The following is a 24,408-nucleotide window of genomic DNA, read 5'->3' as shown; positions in this document are numbered from 1 at the left end:
CATTTTAATTATCACCTAATTATCACACAGCCACGCATGCGTAAGGTTTTGTACCTATGGGAACAATGCATCAACATGACTAGGGTGCCTCAATGTGCCTGGGAGAGGAGGAGCGCATTGAGGCACCCTATAAATACCACCCACATGACCTAACGGTTGCCTTATGGAAGCTGCTGTAACCATAGAAGTGACAACATGGCCTCAGAGATCTGAGACCGCATCGCCCAATTGTGTAGGCCATGATTGATGTAACATCGATACTCTGCAACTATTGGGCGGCGCACACCCCGTCACGAGAGAGTGAAATGTGGCATCCAGAGCTGCAAAAATTAAGCGAAGGGTTATTCTAATTTTGCTTGTATTTCTAAGCTTACGTGACCAATAACTTGGGTTAGTGTGCGCTATCATAATTCCTTTCGTCCTTAGTTATTTGATATGCTAAGAAAAGATCTGGAGAAGAAATGGTGGCCTTAAAGGTGTTGCGGGGCCCCTTTAAGCGCATTTAAGGCCTTGAAAAAGGCAGTTCCACATTCAAGGGTTTTCAAGGACCACTACAAATCCTGAAACACAACACACTATGGTAATGGAGGACTCCATGTAAATTTTTACTCAGGATTCTTTAACATGCACCTAAATGGAGATATGTCGCCTTGTTCTTCCAGTGAATGCACAGCATAAGGCTTTGATTGAGCAGTTGTGTCAGAAGGGTGCGCAAAGCTGCATTCATGTGCGAGTTTTTGGAGGAAGCAAACACAGTTGTTCCAGTCTTCTTGACACTGTCAAAGGCAGTGCTTGGCCATGCACCTTAGAGTGAACATTGGGACAGGCCTCAGAGCAGTATGCAGCAATAGGAGTGTGGATTGTTAATTTTTGCAAACCCACAATATTGCACTCAGCAGACTAATTTAAAGCACCGCAATGACATTTACATAATTTAAGCTGTATTGCACATGGGCAGGTAATGTTACCTAGCATATACACAAGGGTTTCAGGTTTGCATGGCTTGAACAGGCTTCACTTGTACCCCCCCCCCCCCCCTACTTTCATGATGCTCCACAACAAGAACACAGTTTTTTTTTTACTATTTTATTTTGAATAATTTAAAAGGTACCACGTCTGCTTCTGTTACAGTAACCATACTCAAAAAATTTACAGATGCATAGAAAATTGCACAATCACCACACACTCAAAACTAAGTCCATTCATCAAGGCTCAAAGTCAATTAAAATACGACAGACAAGCTATTTCAATAAAAGCATTGAAGTCATAGGCTTTGGTCTGACAAGTTCATAATAATAATAAAAAAAAGAAAAATGTTGCAGCATCCTAAAAAGTGATATAAATACCATCAGCATTACAGTTACTATGATTACCCGATGATAAAAGACCAGAACAGTTATTTTTCTCTCGGACTACAAAGGACATTCAGCAATCTTCCGTCACCTGACAAACATGGGAGTCTGACAATGGTTCTCATGATGAGCTTGAATGCAGGCGAGCACCCTCACACACATGGTCTCTAAAAGGGACTAGAATGATTAAAAAAAAAAAAAAAAACGGAGGAGCATCGTGAAGTGTAATCACAGTTGCAGTGAAACAGAGTATGTACAGAGGCGTGGAGCAAAAGCTCACCGCTGCACCACATTCACCAGATCCCTGACCGTGTTGTGCAGGTCCGTGAACAGCTTGGCACTGGCAGCGCTGTTGTTGCTGGAGCATGTCCGCAGCTGGTCGCCCTGCGTCTCTAGACGCGACAACAGCTCTCGGAAACGAAAACGGCCGTGCGGCGGCACACTCTCGGCATAGCTGCTGCAGGAGGAACACAAGAGCTGCACCTTGTCGGACAGTTGCATTACACTGACGCTGCTCAGGGAGCCTGGCACAGCTGCCTTAAGTGCCACAATGCCACTCTCCAGTGCACTTGAGATCTCCAGGATGGAACTCTTGCTGTCAGCCAACCGATCCTCATCCCTTTGTGCACCTTTTTTGGGCTGGGGAGAGGTGCTCGGCTGGTTGCGAGGTACCACAGGAGGTTTGGGCTGACTGGGCACACCTGACGATGACGACGTTGACTTAAGAAACTTGTTGGCTGTGCTGGAGGAGAGCTTGGAGGCTGTCTTAAGGGCAGGCTTGGTCGGAACAACAGGCTTTGATGTAAATTGTTGCTGCTGCTGTTGCTGCTGCTGCTGCTGTTGAGAGTCTGGTGCATCATCTGGTGTCCTTGGCGGCATGGTGACTGTTGAGGGTGGTGATGGAGGGCTTGTTTTCTTGCTTTCTCCACCATCATTTTTTGAAAGGCGTAATGACTCTGGCCGCTTGGCACCAATCTTGGGGCTCACTTTGCCACCACCCGTCTCTTTCTCCCACAGCTTCTTCAGGCTACTAATGCTTCCAGAGCTTTGCCGCTTCTCTTCTTCTCCTTGTGCCGGTGGCTCTAGAGACTGGGTGGGCGACTGCAATCGCTCTGGCTCCCGCTTCTTGCTGTCCTCTACAGGAGCTTTCTTCTGTGGAGCGGCAGCTTTGGCTAGTACATCGGCAGCATTTTTTTCAACAGGGCTAACTCCACGGCAGGAATCTCCAGTTGTTTGAGCACATGCTTCCCCTGTTTCCGCAGCTTTTCGACGAGCCTTCATCTTAAGGTTCTCAAACAGCTCTGATACCACCTGCGCAGCAGAGTTCCTTGCTGATATTTCTGCTAATGGTGAAGAGTGAACATCCTGGCACTCGAGTGTCTGCTGGTCTGGATTGCTAAACTCTGGTGGTGGAGGGAACCCCTCATCACTGTAAGAAATAGGGCTGCCATCCGGAGCCTCAGGCATCACGGGACTCTGATTACTGTCTGAAGCTGCTTTCGTGGCAGCATTAGAGTTTCCTGAGTGGCGGCTCAGCTGGTCATCCACAGAGCCACTCTTTACAAGGGGGTGCTTTGGAGGGCTAGGTGGTCGGTCCTTTGGTCGACGCTTAAGAGTTCGGCGCACAACGGATGATCCAAAAAGTGCAACTGGTGACACAGTTGCTGGCGCTGCTTTTCCATCCTGCGACTGCAATGCAAGGGATTCAAATGACTCTCTTTTTTGTGTAACACCCACCTGAGCCTCACTCTCACTTACTACATCTTGTAAGCCATCATTAGGCACATCTCGCCCAGGTGTTGTAGACTTGCCATCAAACCTGTGATGCCTTGCTAGCCTGGGAGATGGCCCTTGCTTGGTCCCTGGCCTCCTCATCTCGGGAATAGAGCCAGTCTCAAAAGCATCGCTCACTTTAGTGTGTGTCAAGTCAGACTTTTGGCGCTGCAATATTGCATGTGGTGGTGTGACGTCTCCAACCTTGCAACGCGCGTGACCGTAATCAGCCCCGGCAGCCACTCGAGCTCCTGAACCAACAGATAGCACATTTCCCATCTGGTAGTGAGCATGTCCAACCTCGACAACAGGCTCCTGGTAGGATGTCCCAGTGTGCAGTCCGTGCTGTCGCAATGATTCTAGGTAGGCACCAATACGGGCCCCCTTAGGCAATGTCCCATACCTATTGATGGCACGCTTGACATTCTGCACCTCCAAGGCTGCCACTTGAACCTGTAAATAAATTAACATGTTTCATGTCTATAATTGCATTTAAACATCGCTATAAATAAAATGACTCAAGTAAGAGCACTGCACAAGACTGCCAAACATGCATATCTGAAGATTTATTTCTACCTCAGCACATATTGCAAGCATTATAAAATTTATTCTTTAAATGCTCAGAACAAAGACTACTAGGCTCAAGAGGTATGAGGCACAAATGGGTAATCTAAATTTTCCACATTTGTACTTGAGAGCACAAACTTACTATTTGTTGGCTAACAAGGAAGGAAGTGTGAATTAAATACCCATTACTCTCAGACCAGTAAAAGGAGACCATGTGCAACATTTATGCAGGCCATGCAGTGCCGCAACTGACATTATTGATTTTTCTACTAATTATTTTACACAGCCCTTGCAAAATTTGTGCCGCAGGTTCTAGTTTACAAATGGTATGGTTACCAACAAAACTGGTAAGGCAAGCAGTGGCTCAAAGCTGTTTTCCTTAGGCCATATCAGTGCTACTGTTCTCAGAAAATAATACTAAAACTTCAGAAATCGCCCAAGCAGGCCAATGCTTTTATTGATTGATGCTTATACAACTAAAACCATGCATCTTTTCCTTAACACCTTAACTGCTGAAGATGAGATAACTCGCCATCACAACGAGCGTCCTCTGGTGCCGATGAGTTCAACACCGTCCCGAGTTGTTGGCAATTTTAACAGCGAAGCTGTTTAAGGCAGCCGTAACTTGTTGTTTGTGGTTCGTATGACGGAACTATCAAGAAATAAAAGAAAATAAACTTTCTTACCGAGGCGGGATTCGAACCCGCGTACCCACAGTCACAAGGCGAGCGTCTTAACCAATAGGCTATACAGCCACGCTTGCAGAACATGCATTTATGCGAACCATATGATTGTGTTCGAGCATCGTCGTCTTCACTCACAGCTGGCGCGTTCGCACGCTCGTGCTCTGCGAGGTGAAGAGGTTTTGCGCGCTATGCTCAGGAGAGAGATAAAGAAAATGTGTGAGAGAGAGGGAGAGAGACGCATTCACAGAGTGGGTCTGCTAGAACGTGTTGTCAACATTGCAACGCGGTGTCGGTGTTGCAAGCTGCGCTATGCAACGCGCAGTGACAACCGTAAATCCGAGACGCACGAAAAGAAATTATCATCACCATGAGTAATAAGATGAAACTTATGGAAAATGCTGGGCTATGATCGCCCAGCTTCGCTGTTTCAAGCGTAGCGCGGCCGAGTGCAAGGTTAAGCGTTGTTTTTGCACATGTGTATGTGATCAGGTTTTTGTAATTTTTACAAGGAAACAATACACAATGACTTTCATCAATTTTTTTGTAGTACTTCTAAAAATGTTTTTCGAATTCATCATGGCAGTTAAGGGGTTGAAGGGACCAACAAGCGCCCAGAATGCGTCATTTGGTGGAAATGAAAAGACCACTATTAACAGGGATAGAATCAAACAAGGTGTTCGCGGTATAAGTAGTAATTATAACTTTAATATTGCTTGGTACAGTATAGACCACTTATAACGTAACTGCTTATAGTGCAGGACCGGATATAGTACGGTCTTTTCAGACTCCCGTTAATTTTCCCATGTATACGTATACCGCTTACAGTGCAGCCGCGTGAGACGAAATACCGGTTATAATGCAGCTTCCGCGGGAAAATCTCGCCAACAAGAGCGGTAGCGAGCACTCTTCTTAACGTGGTGCGCCCACCGATGGGAGAGGAGATCAACGAGGGCAATGCGGAGGAGGAGCATGAGACGTGGAGCATGAGTCCAAGGGCGATAAAATCGTCGCTGCGCGCCGTGTGTGCGAGTGAAAGCACAGTGGCGAGCAAATGTGACTTCTATCGCACGAAAGGCCGTGGGGGTATGGGAGGGAGGGGGGGGGGGGGAGGCGACACTGTGCTGCGTCACCAAATGCGTATCTTGCAACCGGGCGCAAGGGGAACTGGCGACGCAATTTCCCACGCGAAAGGAGCAAAGCGGGAAGGCAGCACGGGAGGGAGGGAGGAGGGGGGCGGATTCTACTCTGCCAACAAATGCATTCTTGTACTTTGCGCCTGTGCTGGCTGTCGGTGTTGTTGCACGCACCGTATCTTGAAAGCCATCTCCACATGGCTCTGACCTTTGTATGCGCTGTGCTTACGCCGCTCAGTTTCCGTTGAACCGATAGACCGTAAGAACCTTCGCTCGCTGCGGCAGCCGCGTTTCCCCACGCCCGCGTTTTGACAGTGGTTGTCTGCGATCATCCAGTCTATTCACGTTTGCTTGTGCGCGTTGACACCACGCTTGTTAATTCAGTTAGTAAGCGAATGTGTAAAGTTTATGCAGCCGATAAAACTACTATCCCTACTCCTCATAGCTCTCTACTAATTTGCTATCGCAATTGATGCTTCGCCTTTCGGGCGAAACTGAGACTTTTTTTTTATTATTACTTTGTCTGCTTCATGTGAAGATCGTGGGTACTTGGACATTAACCTTTCAACGTTCGTAAATTTAAATAGATGCAAAACTCCCTAGTCGCATGTTTCGATTCTCGGATACGCGCGGCTGCTTGGTCTACATGTTTTTTTTGCATACGTGCAGGGCTTGAAAATCATTGTCTTGGTTATAGTGTGGTACCGCTTATAGAGCAGATATTCACGACTCCGGCGACTTACGTTATAAGCGGTCTACACTGTACTAGGCCTGAATTCCCACCATGTGACCACAGATTACTGTGTCCAAGTTGGCTGTTATTAAGTGAATCATGTGTATTGTTTAAAATCACATTCTTTATATTTTGTAAGCGTATGTGCTTTATTCGATGTGTATCATGATCTAAGAAAAGTGAACGCTTACAAGTGGCGCTACCCACACGAGAACAATTGGAACGGCAGAACCGTGCCGTCCCTCATTGCATGGCAGCATACATTAATACACTGTTTCACATTCTAGTTCATATGGATGTAAATCCTGATCGCGCATTTGAGCTAAAATTCTTCACTTCAGCTCGCTAAGGTTATCAACAGACAATATGCTTCTGAATGGCAACACATTGAACTGTGCATCACATGTCAAAGTACAGTGCACTGTAGTAAAAACATCAACTTATATATGATCAAAGCAGTTGGCACAGGTAAACATAAAAGCACGTTGCCAATATTTGGCAGAAATAATTCAACCGTTCAGGAAGCATGAATGGCTTGACCATCTCCTTGACAAACAATAGATGAATTTCTAAAGGTTATGGCCGCACTTATTGGCTGCTTCCCACCAATGCTGGTGTACAATTGCTAATGTGCGCATCTCTCACTGTTTCCAGCACAGGAATGCATAAACACGATTGCAAATTCAGATAGAAAAAAAATCATTAAAAATGTTCCACGATGTTCTGTGTTGTGACTGCAGTATGGACACTCTGACCGACTAAAACAAAAATGGGTGCCATAAATATTGGTTGCCAGTTCCTTTAAGTGCCAAGTTATCAAGACATCAAAACTGATGTCAATCTCTGAAGTACCATGTCTGAGTACTCCTTGCTGGGCTAGATGATGCATGATTGTCAAAAAGAATACTGGCACAAAAAGTAAAGAAACCTTAAAATATTACTTGAATGACAGCACATTAATACTTTTCAATGTCTGTCATAAGAAATTACAGTAAAAGCTCGATGATACGAATCTCACGGGGTCTCGAAAAATATTCGTATTAGCCGAAATTCGTATCATCGAAACACAATCAAAACTACTGTCGAATCTCGATAATTCGAACTCGAAGGGGCCCGAAAATTTGTTCGAATTAAAAGGACATATTTTTGAAGTATTCGTGCACCATAGCACGATGCACGAACGGTGCGAGTCGTGAAATATTGCGGCGCGCACGCGCATAGCAAACGGGGGCCACGAAACTGCCCACGCCGGCTAACGGTTGCTTCCCGATAACGACAGAAAACGAAGCTTCAGGGAGCGAGCGGGCGGCGCCGGCACACGGGTGTGCGCGGAGACCATCGAAGGTGAGGGAGGAGGGCAGCAGGGAAGCGGATTTGGCCGCGTCAACTCCGCCACTTCGGTGGCTCCCCTCGCCCTCCCTCTCAACGCCCTGTAGCTCTCTCACCTTCGACTCCGTGCGCCCCCGCCGCCGTGCTGGCGCCAGCTTATTTTAGCCGCCCCCTGAAGTTTCGTTTTCTGCCGTTATCGGGAAGCGAGCGTTTGCGGGCGTGGCAGTTTCGTTGGCCCGACTGTGCCTCCGCCGCTGCTTCGTTCTGCGCTGCTGCCGCAGCGTGCAAGGTCAGCATAGTGACTAGAAAATAGAGAAGGGTTCACTGCCATTTTATCCGCATGGCTGAGACGTGCACTAGTGTGTGCTAGAATACGGTTGTCTAGAACACTCTAGTCGGCACGTACACGCTTGTTCCGATGCGATGCAGAAACGGCGACCTTGTAATTTGAGAGAGAAGGAAATTTCCGGTCGGATGCCGGTCGGAGGCACCGCCGCGTGATTTGGCGCGCTGCTAAGAGCATTGTCGGTGCGCGGTATGTTCGAAATAAGCGTGTTTGTTCGAATTCGCTTGCTTCGCGTTGACGTTGAACGAAAGCACGTTTTTCATGATAGTCTCGCTGTGCAACAATTGTGCTCAGTGTTGACGTTGCGAGGCCTAGCTCCTTAGCCAACTCCGTCCGCTTCCTCTTGGGATCCTCATCGACCTTTCGAAGAATGTCTAATTTCTCTTTAAAGGAGAGTGCTTTCCGCTTGCGAGACATAGCTCGCTGCGACTAGGCAAAATGGCGCAAACACGAAGAACGCGGCCCGAAGCGCAGCAGCCACTCCATCTGACGGCTCGCAGAAAAGGAGGAAAAGTACAAAAGTACCAAAAGCGCCACCGCCGCAAACTCTTCGCGCCCAGTCGCGCAGTCCGCGCTGTCCGGCGCCGCGCCTCCGCACCAAAAGAGAAGGAGAGAAAGCGCGTGACTGCGCGCTGTTCTCTTTCGCGGCCGTCGGTGGGGCGGCGTTTATTCGTATCAACCGACGCAGGCTGAAAATCGATTCGTAACAACCGTTCTCTAGCACGTTGCAAAGTAATGGGGCTCGGCCGGGACCACAGAAAAATTCGTATCATCCGGAAATTCGTATTAGCCGTGATCGTATCATCGAGCTTTTACTGTACATACAAAATTTACTACTGGGTGTGTTCAGATCATTTTTAATTTTGATCAAAAATATATATGACACTCTGTGTGAGTGTCAAGAAAGACGAAATAAATCTTAATTTTTGAGAGAAAAAAAAATCTGTTTTCATGATAAAACATGGAAGCTCCCGGTCAGACAGAAGCGTTTTTTTTGTGAATTTAGCTGAATCCGCATTCTGGTTAAGCTCCCGAATAAGAAGTGTTGAGGCTACGGCTTTAAAAATATTTAGTGATATAGTTCAGGTCAATAACATTGATTCCAATTATTACAAAATACAGTAGAACCCCGTTGATACATTTTTCACGAGATCGTAAAAAAAAAAAACAAAAAAAACGGAAGAGCTGGGAAACGCAAGAGCCGAGAAACAGGAAAAATTTAGAAATGAGAGTAGTGTTGAACTGCTCACAATATTATTTTTAATTCTTACGTGTGAAAAAAAGTGGTAGTTTCGAATGAAAGCCAAAGCATCGATTGCGATAGCACATTAGTAGATAGCTATACAAAGTAAGGATAGTATTTTTATCGTCCGTATAATCTTGAAAACAATCGCTTATTACAGGGTTCGTACAGGTTTCCAAGGCAAAAATTCAAGGATATTCCAGGACATTCCAGGACCTGTCACAGGTTTTTCAAGGACTCAAAGCGGCATCCAAAGTAGGATTTCTTTACTCTAACATTTCCAAAAATGACGGTTCATTGCACTTACAATAAATAAATGTATATCACAATTACAATAAAAATGTCTAGCCTTGATAACTTCTCAAGATCACAACACAAAATGAATGCTTACAACAGCGACTGAGATTTCTCCAGTATAGGCCGGGTAAAGTTCACCAAAAATGTTGCACATTCAGCATAGGGTTAGTGCACTAAAATAAAAAAGAAATAAATGTACATCCCAATGATGTTAATAATGTCTAGCCTTGAATACTTCGCAAGTTCACAACTATACCAAAAAAAAAAAAAGTTCACGAAAAACAATGAATGCTCCCAAAAGCTACTCTGACTTCTCCAGTATTAACTGGGCAAGTTTACCGTACATTTCCAAACCATTCAGTGTAGTCTTGCTAGACATCCATTATATTATAACAAATAGATGTATATTGCAATTTTGTAAAACATGTCTTGATCATTTCTCAAGTCCGCAATATTAAAAGTTAACACAACGAACACTCACAACAGCTGCTCAGGCTTCTCAGTATTAGCTGGGCAGGTTCATCAAACATTTCTAAAACAGTCAGCATAGGTAATGTTATTGCACTTATACATATTATCATAAATAATATTATAACAAACTTCCACCCAAAGGCACTGAGCATCAGTGGTAACGTTGATCCATTATAGCTCTCTTTAGCTTCACTAGCTTCACCTCGAGCGCAAGAGTGAAAGTGGGACAAGGCAGACCGACGGGCGAGGAATGAAACGAACGATAGGGTGAGGAAAGCAGCGTAAACCCTGCCAGCCGAGCCAGCACCGAAGCGCGGCACGGGTCCCTCGCTACAGTCACGGTTTGACGTGGTGAAGCCTTTTATTTTTTACTTGCAGTTCTGCAAAACAGAACCATGTGTGCTTGCGCTGACGTATTGTTTCTGAAATGGGGAGTTTATCAGATCGACGCAAATCTACCACAGAAACAAGGTCGCAATGTCGATATCAGAGTGCATTGCTCACGAAATTCAAGGATTTTCAAAGAAAAAAAAATTCCAGGACTTTAAAGGGCCTTGAAAATGCACTTTTCAATTTCAAGGGTTTTCAAGGATTTCAAGGACCTGTACGCACCCTGTTATTAACTATATTAACAAGCATGGTGTCAATGCCCACAGGCAAACATAAACACATCACACTCAATGAGCACAGACACGTGCTGTCAAACGCTGGCGTGAGGAAACGCCACTGCAGCAGCGAGAGAAGTGACCTTCGTGCTGTTGTCTATCGCTTCAATGCAAACTGAGCGCCAAGACATACGGCACGCACAAAGCTACGAGCCGCTGACGCACCTACACTGCCTTGACTCTGCCCCTAACGCAGATCGCTTTTAAGATACGGCCCGCACGACCGCGCGCCGCCGCGCAGTACGCAGCTGATGCCACAGCTGCGTACAACGCCGCCCACTATTCCTCCCTCCCCCTTCGCTGATGCTCGAGCACAACGGATGAAGGCGTGTTTCCTCCCTGCTTTTCTTTCTTGTGCGCGCGAGATTTAGATGCGGTCGTCGGCTCCCGTCGAACGCTTTCACTCGCACATACAGCATACGGCGCGTGGCAACGGCGTTATCGCCCTTGGACTGTATATGAAACATCTATGCAACAAAACCAATTTTAGGGCCACAATGCGTCATACACACCATCGTTAGATAGCAAACGAATCTCAAAAGCCATGCTTTTACTGGCGGGAACCGAAAATATGTCATAGGTGTTGCACTTTGGGTGGCCAATGCCATTGTCAAGCCACCAAGCAAGCGACATGAAAAGTCAAAATGGCCGCTCGGGCCGGCGTGGGGTGGCAGTTCACAACGTATGATGCGGAAACGGTCCCACAGTTGCGACGCAACGGCGGGGTTACCAATGCATTGGGTTCTATGGAAGATGTGCTGGGACTGGCCGAAAACGACGAAACAGCCGGGAAAATGCAGCACCCGGGAACGTAGCAGCGGGGTTCTACTGTACAACTACTATGATTGGGGAGAAAAAAAACTACCGGACATGCCCGGCCGAACTTATCTGAAAACACCCTACTTTCTTTTCATGTCAGAAAAGAAGACTTAGTACTGTAGATTTCAAGTATGTACTGGGTATGAACCAAAATTGAACATGAACCAAAATTTTCTTTCTTTAAAGGTAGTTAATCTTTGGCAAATGAGATCAATGATATATTGTTCATCGTAGCCTTGAGTTAGACGTTTCTGAAGTGAGATTGGATTTTTATTGAAGTTCAATTAATGACATTTTAATTACAGTATTATTTACTGGATTTTAACACACCCCCAAATTTAATGCGCACTAAATTTTCGCGGGCTTAAAGTCGGAAAATTAACGCGCACCAGAATGTAACACACCACCGATTCCTACAAGAAAAATATAGCATGCCCCTCATGTTCACAATCAGAAAGAACGAGGCATGCAGAATTTACCTTCACAGATGGGAATTTTTTTTTATGAGCTTTCATAATGAAAGCGGTGCGTCAGCATCTTCATTTGCGCTTCATTGGCCACAGATATCAAGTACACAGGGGCTGTATTCTTGAGTGATCACTTTTGATACTGCTATAATTTTTGTGAGACTACATCGGACTTGCTGAAACGTGCGGCTGATAGCGTTTCTGACACAGTGCCAGAAACGCTAGAGGCCAGACGCATTCGCTGCCGAGTCGCACGAAATCTCGCAAAAGTGATGGTATCTCCAGAAGTTATTGGTCGAGAATAACGCTCTTGATCGTAGTCGAGCACAAAATGAACCAACAGCAACCTTCATAAAAACGTGCTCTGTCACCAATTTGTGATGGTGATGACGCTGCATGTGATGGATCTGATGGTAGGCTGTTGCCAACACCGTGAACCCGATTTTGGCTTCGTATCTGATTATATATACCCCATGCAGGCAATTTTCAGACCCATTTTCTTGGAAACAAGGTCTGCATTATCGTAAAAACCCGCATATAATACGAGGTGTTATTTAGGGATAGCAATAACGAAAAAAAATGTTTTCATCCGCATATAATGCGAGTGAGGAAAACTTACAGAAAGCATTTATTTGCATTGCAGTTAACGTTCAGTCCTCATCTGCTTCACTGGTACTGTCTCCCGATAGCCCCTTGTCGGAGATACCTTCCCACAGAAAGTCATCTTCAGCGCCATCAAGTGCGTTGGCAATGCTGCATTTCTTAAAAGAGCTACTGACGAGCTCCTCAGGGATGCTGGCCCATGCATCCGTAATCAAGCTACAAAGCACCACTGGAGAGGCCCGTTTCAGCCGTCCGGTAGCCGTTACTTCCGGGTCACCCGACCTCATCTACTCTTGGTAGCAGCACTTGATCCGGTCTTTAAAAGGCTCGTTAATGCAAACGTCCAGCGGTTGCAACTGGGATATCATCCCAGCCGTGAAAGCTGCCCTCGGTGATGCCAAAGTGCCGCCCTGCGGCCCAATTTCCGATGGTCTCGGCAGCTAAATTAACTTTCCTCTTAAAGGCAGCTAGGTACTGCTTTCGTGGCCCCGACATCGTGCGAGATAGACTAGCGAACGTGCAGATTCTTAGCGTGGTCAAAATGGCACCCGTTGGAAGCAGCAGCAGCCTACCGACGCCACCGCAAGACAACGCATCCTCCGCTACGAGTCTTGATGATGATAGCACTGAGCAAAAACAAAATTGAAACTGCAAATTTTAGGCTGGAAACTTTGGGATCCGCATATAATACGAGGCAGAAATTTTACATGGTAAAATTGAGAAAAAAACCTCGTATTATACGCGGGTTTTTAAGGTAAACACAGGTACTGTACTTACTTGAATGTAGCGCGACCATAATTGCAACGCAAGGTTAGACTTTCCAATCACGTGAAAGTAAAAAAAAAAATAATGCGTGAATCTAATTGTGAGGTGAACGGAAAAAAACAAAGAAGAAAGAGGGTACATTTATTGAATTCAAAGTCGGAAATGAGTTCCCTTCACTCATCGTCGTCGTCTGAGGAGGAGACGGAGCTTTTCTTGGGCTGTATTCTCAGGCGATCACTTTCAGATAGTTTTACTTCCATGCAATTTTGCGTGACTCAGAACCGAAAGCGTCGCCGACATGTGTTTCTGGTGCAGTGCCAGGCTCGCTTTCAATGCCAAAAGTGCTGCTGGCCGTATACTCCGAGGGGTTCGGTGCCGAAACAAGCAGAGTCTCGTGAAAGCGAAACTAAAAATCAAGAATCAAGTCATCTTCGTGCCGTCGAGCTAGTTTGAGATTAAGCAGCTTCTTAAAATGATTGATTATTGGGTTTTTATGGCGCAAGGGACAGTTCTGGCCAAAGAGCGCCACTCTTGCAGTACTTCTTAAAAGACGACACAACCATTTCATTCAGGTGCAGTACCAGGCCACTACTAGGTCCACAGGGCCTTTCCCACCAGTCTTGCATTTAAAGGGACTGACAACCAATTTACATGGTACAGTATAGACGGACTTATAACGTAACCTTTTATAGTGCAGAACTGGCTACAACGCGGCCTTTTACGACTCCTGTTTACCCTCCCATAGAACTCCATGTATAAGCATACCGCTTACAGTGCAGCCGCGGGAGACGAAAAACCGGTTATAATGCGGCTTCCGTGGCAAAATCCCGCCGACAAGAGCGGTAGCAAGCACGCTTCTCAACGAGGTGCGTCCGCCGATGGGAGAGGAGAGCAAGGAAGGCAATGCGGAGGAAGAGCATCAGACACAGCGCGAAAAAAAAAAAAAAAAAAAAAAAAGCGGCGACAGTACGATGCGGGTGCGCGGTGGTTGCCTAGGCGATGGAGAAGCCTTTTGCTCGGCTGCTTATCAGCGGTGCGCTTTGCACAGAACGCAGTTTCAGTTTGGGTGCCTCCATTGCGTTGTGAAGTGCAGATATCGAGTATGCGATGCTGTCAGTTTAACCAGTGTAAAGGTACAGGCTGCCAACGTAATGCTAAAAACCGCGGGATTTAGAATATTTGTTTTAAAATAGTCAATTTTACCATTATTCGAATGTAACGCGAGGGTAGAGTTCAAGCAACTAAAATAATGAAAATAATGAAAAAGATCTTGTTACAATCGAGTAAATACGGTAAATAAGGTCATTGGTTTCAAGCATAAGTTGTATATTGGAAACATAGTAGTGTGTGTTCAGAAATACCCAACAAAGTTGCTGCCATGACTTCTATGTTTTATGTTTTTTACCCTGGGCTCTGAAGGAAGTCCGGGTAATATGGAAAAGAAAAAAGGAGGTCCTATCGCTGTGTGCTTGCATGTCTAAACTACAACGCTCACAATTGTGTTTTCAAATAATGAAGTCCAACAAATTCAAAGCTTGCACTGCTAGAAAAGCTTTACCTTTTTGGCCTGCTTTGTAGACAAGGCAACATTTGCATCTTTTCCAGTCCTCTGTGGCTGCAAGTTGGGAGGATATGTGCGTGCTTTCCTCAGCTTTTGTGGCTTGGTGTTAAGCAGCTGCTGGGAGACGTCTGGAACACTTGTCGTTGAATGCAGCTCAGACTCCTCCGTGTCAGGTGTTGACTGCTTGGCCTCAGGACCACTGCAGTCACCGGCTGTTTCAAACACCCGTTCCAGGCCCCCATTAAGTTCTTCTTCATCGCCATCTTCATCATCAGGATTGCGGTCTTGGTAGGTGCTGTCACGGAAGGAACTGGTGCGCTTTGGAGGAACAGGAGCTTGCTTGCTGCGAGGACCCGGCCGGCGCAGTTGTACTGTGCTCGACTTCACCTGCAGCAGGCCTTGGCTTGGCTTGGTGGGCACCACTGCCTGGTTACCTGGGCGTGCCAGCATCCCAGGTTATCTTCCTCACAATTCCAAAAGAACAGGCAGCTCTGAATGGACAGCTCGTCATCTGTGCAATTTAAAGGAATAAAGGTACTTTGGTGCTGGCATCGCACCTAATATAGTTCCTAAGGGCCAGTCACCTTTACTTTTTTAAAAGCATTGTAGTCATCCTGCATTCATGTCTGATGTCTTCTATAAGAGTAAGAACTGTTAGCAAAGGAGTAATAACAGTCCTTTTCTGGATGACTTGATATATGGTAAGTGAAGGAGTGAATGATCAGGATGCACTTAAGGCCAACAAGTGAGTTGTAGGTCAAGCCTGCTCCCTGTGTACTTCTTGTGCTCACATCTGGTTTGCTGGTTTCACCTCAATTACTATAGCCCAGCAGGCCACTTTTCTCGGCTTATCTAGTTCGCTAAATACATCAGACTTCGATTAATTTGACACTGGTAAATTTGACACTCCTTTTATTATGGCACAGAACAGTTCAAGAAGGTGCAAATGTTTTTCAAACCCTCTTGGTTCAAAACCTAGGATAATGTCTGGATGAAGTTCAATTACCAGAAGTTAACTGTGTACCTTTTCGTGGCCTTTGTTTGACTTATTTCAAGTCCAGCACACGTCCTTTTCACCTGTAAGCCACTGTAGGTTAACTCTACGCCATGGTGTGGAAAGGCATGCGTGCAAAACACAGGCACAAGTAGAACGAGAAAGGCAACACAAACACAAATGGCAGTCGTGTTGTTCTTCTCATTCTATTTGCGTCTGCGTTTGCATGCCTGCCTTTCCACACCATGAATCCCTACCAACTTGCTCCATTTCCAGCCGTTCAACTGTAAGCCAACTGGTTTGCTGGTTTCACTTTATTTATGAATGTAAGACAATGGTGGGTGAACTGTAGCTTTTGCTTCATGAAGTGAATTGTCACACTTCCTTGTCCCAAAAGAATTAATTGCAAACATTAATGCCATTATCTTAAAATGCATTATAGTCGCTGACTGATTTTTTGAATCTGCTCGATTATTCTGACTTTATTGTGGCACCAATGTTAGGACTTATGTATTATGGCAACAAAAATTTTACCAGCCAAATGGTGTGTCTCTCGATTTTTTTATGTGATCTGCGCGAGCAATATCGCAAACATAGCTGCCGCCACTCAAGTAATCGCCACACCCTTGCTGCCATTGGAAAGGCAATTTCTTTACTTTTAGAGTCCCGTACAGCCGCTGCCAAGAGATCTTTGTTGACGCGACATCAAACTAACATAGGTCATTGACTACCAAGGAAGCATTGCTCATCCAACGTTAGGCTTAGGCAGTGTGGCTGTGAGAAAAATATGCCACCAGCTGGTATGGTGCCCGGTGGCAAGGCGTCATGGGAAGAGTGCTCCTAAAATCTTTATACGAGTAGTCTTCACAGGCGATCAGGCCTGAGATCATGCACATGGGCTAGACTAGGGTTTCTCAAGCTTTCTAGCCTAGGGAAACCCCACCAACTTTCCCAGAGTGCTAGAGAGAGATAAGGGCTCATTAAAGAATACAGAGAATGGAAAAAAAAGTCGTGGAGGGGGTCTTGCTGCACGCTCACTACTGCATGTTTTCAGGGAAGAGGTGGAGGGAGGGGGGGGGGGGGAGGTGGGCTCATAATCCCTCTGGATCCGCCAACCAAAATACCACTGCCTCCCTGTCTGTGTGTGGCCTCAGTTAGTTACGGTTTGGCATGTTATCTTTTATCTCAAAGGCCATCGCTCTTGATGAAGAACTCACAATAATACTGAGACAAGTGGCTTTTTTTTCCATGCTGCTCTGTGCACCAGTCATCAAGCTGGCGCTCTAGGCACCACGTGCCACAAAGGGTGTCTTTACGCAAATTAAGTTTATTCCATTTTCGCAAACAAATTTCACATGTCACTCACGCTGCGAAATGGTCCGATATACCGATCACAATGTTAAGCCTAAATGTACGCATCTTCTGACATGCAGCGCACCGCTGCATGCCCTTGCACACATTGAAATGCTTGTCATGTGTTATTAGCCTGGAGAACGTCTCGGGGCTAATAACAAACTTGATAGTTCTGCGAAAAGTGGTCATTGTATCAGCAATTCATTTATGCCAACTCACCCTTTAAAACGCACAGAAATTGATGACACTGAAGCTGGCATCAGCAGTAACGATTTGACACCACTTTGATCCAAAAATCGGATTTTCAGAATCTTCATTTTTGTTCCCCTCACTTTCTCGCATCTAGCTGCATGTTTCCGTTAAAAATGTCATCTTAAGAATGAAATGCGGTGTCGTAGCATTTTCAAAATGGTGCCCGGCCAGTTCCGATCACCTGTGATTTCAAAACTACAAGTGCAGCTGCCAGCATTTTTTTCTTCTCGAGAGCTAGTGATATATTTCCCTATCAGCGGGACAACAGTAGATTCTGCATATGATAGCGAAGCGTTCTAGTTGGTTGGAAGCAGGAACTACTGCTGCTGCATGCCAGCATTCTTGCAAAGGTCTTGCCGTTACGGCTGCAGCATCAGCCACATACACGCTGAGAGATGCGAAGTTACATTTACTATGTTGATTCGGCTGAGAAAGTAGGAAGTTCGAAAGGTGGAGCGCCATTGCGAACCATTATCAGTAACGACGTAAAAGAAGCATCGATGAACCGTGATCTCCTGATAACGGCGTAGTAACCGCCGACTCATTGCAACTTAGCGTGGCAGCGGCACGTGCCGTGTTGACTCTGACTTCGTCCACGTGAATATGAGCAGCAACGATCAGATAGCACCACTTGAGTCAGTCATCCAATTAGGCGTACTGCACACGGTGCCACACGGATGCGCAAGAATGAGAGTGCCGCCGCCGCTATCTCTAAGATAGCAGCGGTGCGCGTGCTCGTGCTATCACGTTGGCCACTGTCGTACACTGTACTGTCTCGCCGTGATCCTTGCTGGAGACATGCTTTAAAATCATGGTTACCTTAGCATGATCAAAAACAATGTCTTTCCTTGCAGCTTTTTGAAATACGTGCATGGCGCTCGCTCATCTCGGCAGTCATACTTTCATCGTGGGTGGACTGGAGCAGGGGGGCACGCTTCCAAGCTTCGGAATTTAGCGTGCACCCTATTTTTACTGCGACCTGGTTTGAATTGTTCATTGTAACAGTATGGTGCTTTTTAAATTGTTCATTATACCTGGACGAAGTTTTAATAGGCAGGATCGACAAATTGTAAATGCAGTGAAATGTGGCCATTATAAGAGGGTTCAAATGTAATTATATTATTAAGCATTGGTTTTAAGCTGCAAGATGGAGGAAAGAGCACTGTCGGCTTCTCAACTTTTTCAGTTCACGAAATAAAACCCTGTATCTGGGTTTAGAAAAATTTTTTACACCAACAAAATCTCCTGTACTTTAATTTGCTATGTGAAAGGTCATGCTACTACAACCTTTTGCAGAATGCTTTAGCACTCAAAGCCCAACTACAAACATTTACTGTCCCCTAATGTTTGTAGGTGGTCACATGTGCTGAGCAAACGTACTTGTGTCAGGTGCTCTATTTTCTTGATCATCATCGGTCATGGTTCCAATCGTTGGCGAGCTCCCTGGATGCTTTTTGTATGCCATAGCTGGTGACTGCTTCTCCAGCTGTCGCTCCACCTCTAAAAGGCAAAAATAGTCCACAGTAAGAAGCCCGTGTTGACATGCAACTAGGCACGCTTTTCATAACCGAACCCTTGCAAATAACATAGGGGGCTCTATTTTGCAATGATTCTTCTTGCAATCCATTCTTTCACCCCTCTGCCATTAACAACCAAGTACAAATTCACTACATCACAAGGCACATCACAGGTTTGTCATTTTTAACACTGAAAAATCTATTCAAGACTTAATTATTTGAACTTTCAGATTTGAACTAGCCATGATTTCCAATTGCATTCCCTTCGAAATGAGGTGGCAAAAAACTATTAGCCCCTAGCCTGTTGAGACACCTCGGCAGCCTGCATGGCGTGACTTTCAATGTAATCTCGAAGGCCACGCCTGGCTGCACCAGCCTGTGTGGCTCGCCACCGTGAGAGAGGGAAGTGGATGCACTGGTCTTTCGAATCGCCATGCACAAGCAGCAGCTTACCATTGCAATCACACTTCTCTCTTTCATTGCGGTATGCCACTCAGGCTGGCATAGCAAGGCATGACCTCCGAGATCACGTTGGCGTCAGTGCGTCTCTGAGACCACGAGCCGGATAGGCCAAACCGTAACTGTGCAAGCATCTCGGGCCAAGACAGCATCTGTGAATATGGGGTGACAGCTTGTGCCTTTGTCCACCTCATCCCTTTCAATGGTGTAAGTCGTGTTGAGTTCAGCGATGACGGCCAACACACTCAGCTGTTCCAATATCCTGATGCCATCATCACAGTACCCAGTCATGACAGGTGACGGGCAATTCAGGCAATAGCATGGTCAACGTAAACGCTGCTGTCATATGCTGTGGTGTCGATGGTATGCCGCAGCAGTTTTTAGATGTAACAACCAGGAAGGAAAACATAAATATGAGAAGCTAATACACATGACCCTATGAAAGCTATGTGGGGAGGGTGTTTCGGAGTGTATGAGCAGGGAAACTGTAACAAACAAGAACGCATCAACTACAGTCGAATCTCGATAGTTCGAACTCGAAGGGACCCGAAAATTTGTTCGAATTAAAAGAGGACTTATTTTTGAAGTATTCGTGCACTGTAGCACGACGTACGAATGGTGCGAGTCGTGAAATATCGGGGCGTGCAAGCACATAGTGAGCGAGGACCACGAAACTTCCCACGTCGGCCAACGCTCGCTTCGCAATAACGGTAGAAAACGAAACTTCGGGGAGCGGGCGGCGCCGGCACGGCGACGGGCACGCACGGAGACCGTCGATGATGAGGGAGGAGGGCGGCAGGGAAGCGGCTTTGGCCTCGGCAACCCCATTGCTTCAGTGGCAGTGGCTTTGGTGGCTCCCCTCGCCCTCCCTCTCAACTCCCTCATAGCTCCCTCACCTTCGACTGTCTCCATGCGCGCACGCCAGCCCGGCGCCAGCTTAGCCCGCTCCCTGAAGTTTCATTTTCTGCTGCTGAAGCGAGTGTTGGCTGGCGTGGCCGGTTCCGTTGGCTGGACTGAGCCTCCGCTGTTGCTTCCCTCTGCGCCGCAACCGCAGCGTTGGCTAAGATGTCGGCATGTACACGCGTGTTCCGGCGCGACCAAGAAACGACAACCTTGCCATTTGAGAGAGTGAAACTTCCGCCGCGGCTTCTTTTTTTCTCATTTTTTCTTTTTTTTTTCTCCGCACAAGCTTTTGCTCTATGGCAGTGTCAGAGCCAGTGCCGGTCAGAGGCGCCGCCATGTGATATGGCGCACTGCAGAGAACATTGTCAGTGCCCGGTATGTTCGAATTAACTGTCGCAAATGCTTTCGCATTCAAATTACCGGGCATTTTTGCCCATTGGAATACACGACTTTGACGGGACTACAGCATCAGTTCGAATAAACCAAAAGTTCGAATTAAGCGTGTTTGAATTAACGAGATTCGACTGCATTTTCTACTGTATATATCCAATTTGGGAAAGCACATTTCAGAGAAAGAAATTAGTCTTGCATCATGCTCCATCTGCAGTTCAAATAGCTTTTTAGCTTTCTCTTGACCATAATACGGCGATTAGTGGGAGAAGCAGAGGAGCACCCAACTGAACGTGCCGCGCTACCTTGCACCGTGGATTACGTGCTGCGCTATCTTGCACCATGTGACTCCAGCAGCGAAACCGACAATCGCCCTGTGCCATCAGTACCGATAACGCAGTTGATGGAAGAAGCATCAACGGAGGCTTCCGCGCCTCGGCTTATGGCCGCGCGAATCAGCCGAGATCGTATCGACGCGGGTCGAAGGTCACCATCGCCGACAAACCCTGGGTACTCAGTTTCTGATGCATCATGCGACACGGACACGCCGCCTCCGAGCGAGCCCCAATCGTTGACGAGCTACAGTGTGATAACCGAAGATTCACCGGACAAATAGTCGCCCTAAGGTCGCACCATTCAGACGCGCCTCAAGCCGCGTTTCATGTCAGCGGTGACGGCAGAAGCGCGAGCATGCAGCGTTCACGACTCCCTTCGCGCGGTGTCCGCCACTGAATGGAAGTTCAATTTGATGGACCAGCCAGGCTATGTAATTTTCAAAGCCCACCAAACGAAGAGGCAAAGGTGCAGGAAGATGTCTGACAGCAATGATGCCAAATATTACAGCTCTGATGCATTCTAATGAACCTGCACTGCTTGCAAAACTTTGCAGCCTGTTTTCTCAATTGTGTTTTTTTTGTCGGTCACCTCGCTCATGGAAAATATAGCACAATGGCTGAACCGATTTTGATCTAGTTTGTTTTGCTGTGATCCATAAACTGTGCAGCACATCAAGACAGTCTTAAAATGTTCATTTATCTTTCCATTATTTAATTATTTCAGAATAACTACATGACTCTATGCAGTGAAACACAAGTCATATGCATGTCATGATGAGCGAAAGATTATGAGGGCACTAAAACAAAAAAATCTAACAATGTCTTGATGTAGATTAGACATTTGGGCAAACATACAAAGTATTCCCAGTTCCGTACTATGTTTCGTTACTGTGCCAGGCTTTCTACGAGCAAGGAACTTGTAAACTTTTGTAAACTCTTATAAAACAAAAACTAATGAAGATATCTTAATGAAATTTTAGATTTGCCTCTTTATTACAATGTACAGTATGTGTGCCAAATTTCAGCCCTTTCTACCAAGGAACAAAAAAGTTATTTTTCATCTACTCCTCCCCCCTTAAAGGGGTTGAGACATCACATTTCTGGCTTGCGCGTTGTTTGTTTCAAACGTTTCTTATTGCTCCAGAAAGCATGATACACACTGGAAGGTTCATATATTCTCGGTAAATAATTTAGTATCGCATTATTTATGTGCACCATTTTCGGTTTCGGTTTCTCGGCGCTGAGTTGGACAGTGACGTCACTGGCTAGGAAGCTTGGTCACGTGGGCCGACAAGGCTGTGACGCACGCACTGCTGCATCGTCTGCTCTCGCACATACGTTTTGTACCAGTGCAGGCAAACAAACCCACGCCGACAGTTCCCATCGCTAGCTGCGGCAGCTCCGATTCCGACAGCGTCTGCGTACGATGCAGCTTATACTGCACTCTAGACTCGAGACTTGCCCCGTGCTGTGGGTCACCGCTCATTGTACGTCACTCTAATGTGGTATGACGTCACTAAAACGCGTTACGCTTCCAACACAGTGGCGTTGATGTTAATCGTGCTAGCGATGGGTCTCGATCGTGAGAACGAGCATTTAAGCACTCTTTGGAAGCGAATTAAAATATATTTTAAGCGTTTGCTGTGTCCAACACTTCATGTTCAGTGTCCTTTCATACAGAGGAAGCCTACAGCAGGCCTTTTATACCCTCAAAGTTTGGTGTCTCAACCCCTTTAAGGCTGATTCACACTAGGCCGACACGGCAACGATTTTGGTCTGCTGACTATTGTCGACAGCGTTTTCCTTCCTTTAAACCGCGTTTTCCTTCCTTTAAACCGTTGGCCACAGCGTTTTCCATCCTGTAAACTGCTCATCAGTCGGCAGATCAAAATCATTCCCGCGTCGGCGTAGTGTGAAGCAGCCTTTAGCACTTGCAGCAACGAATGCCTCGCGTTTTCTGTCACAGCGTAGCCCGCGGCGCACATCTTCACCTGAGAAGCGCTTTTCACTACCGGGCGAACATCCAGATTATTTTTTCGCCCGTGTCCCCAGGTCGCCGCCCATGGCGATGTAGACAGTGATCTTCATCCTCGACAGCTTTGCACTGAGTAAAAACGAAACTATTGCTTGCCGCAACCACTGCAGATGAAATCGTGGTCGCTTTCGACGTGATCATGGATGGTGACTACGCATTCATGAAGGCATGCGGCCAACACGGTGCTATGCGCAGCGGTAAACGCAAGAATAAAGGCTTTAAAGGCACAAATAGGCACGAAGCATTCCAGTGTTGCTGTCATTCCAGTACGATTTTCACTAACTATGGCAATGCTAACTCCGTCGCTTTGTTTTGGAGAACGCTAACACCGTTGTGGCTTTATTGCGTCGCACATTTACGGCGTTCCGCCAGCCCAGCGCTATCAGCACATTCATGTTTCGGATGGTGGCACGGCGTAGAGTTATGGGCGCAGCCCATTCATGTTCGGAAGGGCGGAAGGGCTACGGGACAGAGGCACGCAAGGCTGGGGACGAGGAGAAAGAAGGAAAACAATGCGCGGCAGCGTGCAACGGCTCAATTTTCTTTTTTCAAAGAGTTCGCATTCCATTGCCTGTCGGCACGGACACCCAGTAGCCAGACTTCATCGTTATAACCGATAATGCGGCATCGGGGCATTGTAGTAAGCAGGTTATTTCACCATAGAAAACGTACAAAAGTTGACGGTGCAGTAGCTTCTCATTGTTATAACCGATATATTGTTAAAACCGGTATCATTATAAGTGGGTTCGACTGTATGCAGGGTTCGCACAGGTTTCCAAGGCAAAAATTCAAGGACTTTCCAGGACCTGTCACAGGTTTTTCAAGGACTCAAAGCAGCATCCAAAGTATGATTTCTTTACTCCAGCATTTCCAAAAATGACTAGTTTTATTGCAATTACAATAAATAACTGTATATCACAGTTATTTATAACTGTGATATACAGATAAATGTGATATACAATTATAATAAAAATGTCTAGCCTTGATAACTTCTCAAGATCACAACACAAAATGAACGCTTACAACAGTGGCTAAGATTTCTCCAGTATAGGCTGGGTAAAGTTCACCAAAAATATTCAAAACATTCAGCATAGGGTTACAGTGAAATCTCGATGATACGATTCTCACGAGGTCACGAAAAATATTCATATTAGCCGAAATTCGTATCATCGAAACACAATTAAAACTAGCTAAATTAAAGAGTCGGAGGTGAACTCACTCAGGCACGCGCACGTAAAAAGCATTTACAGTATAGATCACTTATAATGTACCTGTTTATAGTGCAGAACTGGCTACAACGTGGCCTTTTCCGACTCCCGTTTACCCTCCCATACAACTCCATGTATACGCATACCGCTTA

The 24,408-nt window shown here is 46.1% G+C and overlaps 1 protein-coding gene across 1 annotated transcript in view; it reads right to left on the bottom strand.

The window, feature by feature from the left end:
• Positions 1-1,300: 1,300 nt before the first annotated feature.
• Positions 1,301-24,408, bottom strand: part of LOC119436466 (tyrosine-protein kinase Abl-like) — a 77,925-nt gene continuing 54,817 nt past the window's right edge. Inside the window, exons 9-11 of the mRNA XM_037703319.2 lie at positions 18,790-18,909; positions 14,808-15,244; positions 1,301-3,578 (exon numbers count right to left, since the gene is read on the bottom strand). Coding sequence (XP_037559247.1) covers positions 1,629-3,578; positions 14,808-15,244; positions 18,790-18,909 — 2,507 coding nt within the window. The 3' untranslated portion in view covers positions 1,301-1,628. The remainder of the gene's footprint in view (positions 3,579-14,807; positions 15,245-18,789; positions 18,910-24,408) is intronic.

The sequence above is a fragment of the Dermacentor silvarum genome, chromosome 1, assembly GCF_013339745.2.
Source record: "Dermacentor silvarum isolate Dsil-2018 chromosome 1, BIME_Dsil_1.4, whole genome shotgun sequence".
Lineage (NCBI taxonomy): Eukaryota > Metazoa > Arthropoda > Arachnida > Ixodida > Ixodidae > Dermacentor > Dermacentor silvarum.
This window is presented reverse-complemented; position numbering and strand designations above follow the sequence as displayed.